This window comes from Mesoplodon densirostris, chromosome 3, assembly GCF_025265405.1.
Source record: "Mesoplodon densirostris isolate mMesDen1 chromosome 3, mMesDen1 primary haplotype, whole genome shotgun sequence".
Taxonomy (NCBI): Eukaryota; Metazoa; Chordata; class Mammalia; order Artiodactyla; family Ziphiidae; genus Mesoplodon; species Mesoplodon densirostris.
This window is the reverse complement of record NC_082663.1, coordinates 140,288,766-140,293,083: the sequence shown is the minus strand read 5'-3', so window position 1 is coordinate 140,293,083 and position 4,318 is coordinate 140,288,766. Positions and strand designations below refer to the sequence as shown.

At 61.6% G+C, this 4,318-nt stretch overlaps 1 protein-coding gene across 1 annotated transcript; it reads right to left on the bottom strand.

Moving 5' to 3' along the window:
• Positions 1-2,669: 2,669 nt before the first annotated feature.
• On the bottom strand, positions 2,670-4,107 carry F2RL3 (F2R like thrombin or trypsin receptor 3). The gene is made up of 2 exons (XM_060092131.1): positions 3,999-4,107; positions 2,670-3,703 (listed from the first exon to the last, which is right to left on the bottom strand). The coding sequence occupies exons 1-2, from the start codon at positions 4,105-4,107 to the stop codon at positions 2,670-2,672; spliced, it is 1,143 nt and encodes a 380-aa protein (XP_059948114.1).
• Positions 4,108-4,318: the final 211 nt, after the last annotated feature.

The following is a 4,318-nucleotide window of genomic DNA, read 5'->3' as shown; positions in this document are numbered from 1 at the left end:
ACCCGATAAACAGACCAGCAGAGATGATGGTGGGCCTCCTTGGGGCCCAGTCCCCACCTCAACAGGAAGGATGGTCAGTGAGGTGGCTGGAGGCGCCTCCCTCCCCGCCAGCTGCAGCTGGAGCACCAGTCACCCCACCCTACAGCCTTGGGCTGGGTGGCCAGAGCAGCTCCCACGGCCTGACGTTCTGCTCCCTGGAAGAGGGATGTTTCTGGGAAGGACTCATAGCCAAAGACCTGTTTCTGAGGGGGCGTGACTCTGGCCAAATCAAGGACGTAGCGTCAGCAACTTAGAAACGAAACAGCCTGCTTTTCTGCAGAATGACTGCCTGGGCTGCTGAACCCCCGGACCCAAACCCCAAATTGTCCCAGAACTGTCATGGTCCCTGCACCTCTGCCTCACCCCAGGGGTCCCTGAATGTTTGGCCTAGACAGCACCACCACTTTCTCTGCAGAGAAAGTCCTGGGCTCCAGACAGACGCACCTTCATCTGCCCACTTCCTGACCTCGACCTCTGAACCCCTGATCTTCCAATGCCCCGCCTGGAAGATTGTCCCCCTCCTAGCAGCCTGGGAGGGTGTCCCAGCTCTGGACCTACCGAAGCCGTGTGCTCAGACCTGCCTCCCGGCTCTCCGTTCCCCCTCCTGCATTCTCCTGTCTTCCGCCTCCACGGTGGTAATTTATTTCAGCCAACACTGCTCATCTCTGGACAGCACGGAGACCCTGAGCGGGCTGCCCAGCCTGTGGGTCCCCGTCGTGCAGCACCGGCCACTTTCCATGCCCCTGACCCCTGCCATCCTGCAAGGTTACAGCGCCCTTGCCGAGGCCCTGTTGCCACTTGCCATAGAGGCTGCTGGTGTAATAAAAGCTCATTTCCATAGAGTCCCTGACAGACTTGGGCCTCCTGCGGGCAGGGGAGGCTGAGAGGCAGCTCTAAGGGCTAGAGCCCAGTTCCCTTCTGGCCTCACACCTCCATTCCTTCATCTACAGCCCAGCCTTTCAGAACAAGGTGAGGAGGAGGCTTTGGAACACTTGCATCATAGATTCCCATGCACTTGTAAGAAATCAGACCAGGGCTTCCCTGATGGCGCAGTGGTTGAGAGTCCACCTGCCGATGCAGGGGACGCAGGTTCGTGCCCCAGTCCGGGAAGATCCCACATGCTGTGGAGCGGCTGGGCCCGTGAGCCATGGCGGCTGAGCCTGCGCGTCCAGAGCCTGTGCTCCACAACGGGAGAGGCCACAACAGTGAGAGGCCTGTGTACCGCAAAAAAAAAAAAAAAAAAAAAAAATCAGACCAATACAGAGAGGTCCTGGCTACCCTTTACCCAGCCTCTCCCAGTGGTAACGTCTTGGAAGACTCTAGCACATCATCACACCAGGCTATTGACATGATATTCTTCGTTGACTTTATTCACACAGCCCCAGGTTCACCTTTACATGGGCGAGCATGTGTGTGCGCGTTTGTGCGTGTGTGTCCGTCCTGGGGCTTCCGGCTCACTCTTCCCCAGACCAGAGACATATGAACTTGATGGGGAGCCCAGGAGTGGCACCCATTCCCCTCTGCCTCTGGAGAGGGCTTGCGTACTCCCACAGTTGATGCCTCAGTGGCTCCTGACACTGTGCCCTGTGCTGCCTGCTGGGGTGGGAAATGGCAGGGTGTGTGTGTATGTGTGTCTGGGGCTATGGCTGCCCTTCCCCATGTGGTGCCCCCCTGACTTGATTCAAAGCAGCCTTCAGATGGCTGGGGGTGGGTTCTGCAAAGCTGCAGCCCCCTGACCCTGGGTGTACACCATAAATCCTTGCATTGCTCCACCCACCCAGTCCATGGGGGAGTTACCTGAGAAGAGGAATCAGACCAAGGGAAAGCAGGAGGAGGTGATGTCTTGCAGCCAGGGTGACAGTAGGAGGCTGAGCCCTGTGGCTTCCAGTGATGGGTTGCACCAGGCTTTGGGGAGCAGAGTAGAGGTCTCCAGTGCTCAGGAGATGCCCCAGAACACTAAGGCCCATCCTGGGAATGAGGACCGCCAACGGGGCCCCCAGCCGCCTTGGCCTCAAGCGGGTAGGGGGCCCGAGCCTCCTCCTGGGTGGGGTCGTGCAGAGGGTCCAAGGCAGCATCAGCTTTGCCTTGTCCACACCTTGGACACGGACACAGGCGAGCTGGCTGGGCCTGGGAACCTGCATTTAATGCTCGTCTTAGTTTCCTGGGGCTGCTGTAACCAAATACCACGTACCAGGTGGCTTAAAACAACAGAAATTTATTCTCTGGCAGTTCTGAAGGCCAGAAGTCTGAGATAAAGATGTGGGCAGGGTTGGCTCCTTCTGGGGGCTCTGAGGGAGAGTCTGTCCCAGGCTGGTCTCCTGGCTTCTTCTGGTGGCTGCCAGCAGTCTGTGGCATCCTTTGGCTTGTGGCCATATCACCCCATCTCTGCCTCCGTGGTCACATGGGCTTCCCTGTGTGTCCCTGTGTCCTCTTCTTATAAGGACACCAGTCGCATCGGATTTAGGGCCCACCCTACTCTAGTGTGACCTCATCCTAACTAATTACACCTGCAAAGACCTTATTTCCAAATAAGCTCACTTTCGGAGGTTCTCGGTGGACATGAATTGGGAGGGGACCCTATTCAACCCAGTGCAACCCCCTTCCTGTTTGTCCGGCCTGTGGAGGGGCTGTCACACAAACGAGGAGGACGGGGTGCCGGTTGCCGGGCTGCACCCCTCCCTGGAAGCTGTTGCAGTACCAGGCACCCGGCGACGCATCACTTCCTGCACCTTGCTCCTGAAGTCGGCCGACACATAGTAGTAGATGAAGGGGTCTACACAGCTGTTGAGGGTGCTGAGCGCCAGGCTGGGCAGGTAGGCAGCGTACAGGTCCCCCCGGGCATCAGGGTCCGGGTTTGAGTAGTGCAGGAGCAACAGCACGTTGCTGGGTGCAAAGAGGGCCACGGCCGAGGTCAGCACCAGCGCGGTCAGCTTCAGCGCGTGGCTGTAACGCCGGCCGCCGGCCGCCAGCGTGCGCAGGGCGGCCCCGTAACTCAGCAGCATGGCCAGCAGCGGCAGGAAGCAGCCGAGCACCGCCAGGCAGATGAAGGCGGGCCGCCAGTAGGAGTCCTGGGCACCGACAGGCAGCACGTCGTGGCAGAGCACGTGGTCCGAATGCGCCAGCCGGAAGGTCTGCTGCTGCAGCGCCAGGGGCAGCGCCAGGGCGGCTGCCACCAGCCAGGCCGTGACACAGAGCCCGATGGCCAGGGGCTGGCCTCGCAGGGTGCGGGCCCGCAGCGGGTGCACCACGGCCAGGTAGCGGTCCAGGCTGACGGCGGCCAGTAGCAGCACGGAGCCGTACATGTGACCATAGAGCGCTGCTGTGTCCAGGCGGCAGGCGGCCTCGCCGAAGGGCCAGCGCTGACCCCGCAGGTGGTAGGTGATGCGTGGCGGCAGCGCCAGGGCCAGCAGCAGGTCAGCCGCCGCCAAGTTCATCAGCAGCATCGTGGAGGGCAGTCGTGGCACCCGCGTGGCCAGCACCCACAGCGCCAGGCCATTGGCGGGCAGCCCCACTGCCAGGGCCAGCCCGTAGAGCGTGGGCACCAGTCTCGTGGGCACCCAGCCTAGCAGCAGTGCCCGAGAGCTGCCCGGGACCTCCAGAGTGTTGCTGTCATTGGCACAGGGCTGGCCAGGGAAGCTGCGCGGGTGGGGCCCCGGTGTGCTATCTGGGTGAGAGAGGCCCGGAGGGAAAGGGGATAGAAGCGCTGAGAGGCCAGGAGTTACCCCCCCACCCCTAGCCCCTCATCTGGTTCCCCGGCTGGATGGCGAGGCCCCTGAGAAACTGTAGACCTAGCCCCAGCTCTCAGGAGCCCCTGGGCTGGTGGGACAGAGCTAGACATGGAAACCCCCAGCCCTGTGGACTCAGGGCTGGGCTGGAGAAGCCCCACCCCCGTTCCCTGTCTCCCCTTCACCGGCTCTGGGCACCCTCCCAGTCCCAATGCAGGGCCCGAGGTCACTCACCATCACCTCTCTCCGTGCTGCCCCCATCATCGTCGTAGAAAATGGGGGTCTGAGTGTCATCCAGGCTGAACCCCAGTGCTAGGGGCCACAGCATCAGGAGAGCCCACATGTTGCCGGTGCTGGGTGCCGGCTGCTCTGGGCTGTGGCTGGCTGACCTCAGGCTTCCTGCCTGGCTGGACCCCCCCCCTCCGCCCCCAGCTTCCTGAGTGTCCGCGGAGGAGGGGACAGGGTCGGGTGAGATAAACCAGTCCCTGCCCCCATGAGCCTGTGGGAGGCCCAAAGTCTGGCCTGAGGAGGCCTGGCAGCTGGGGTTACTTGGG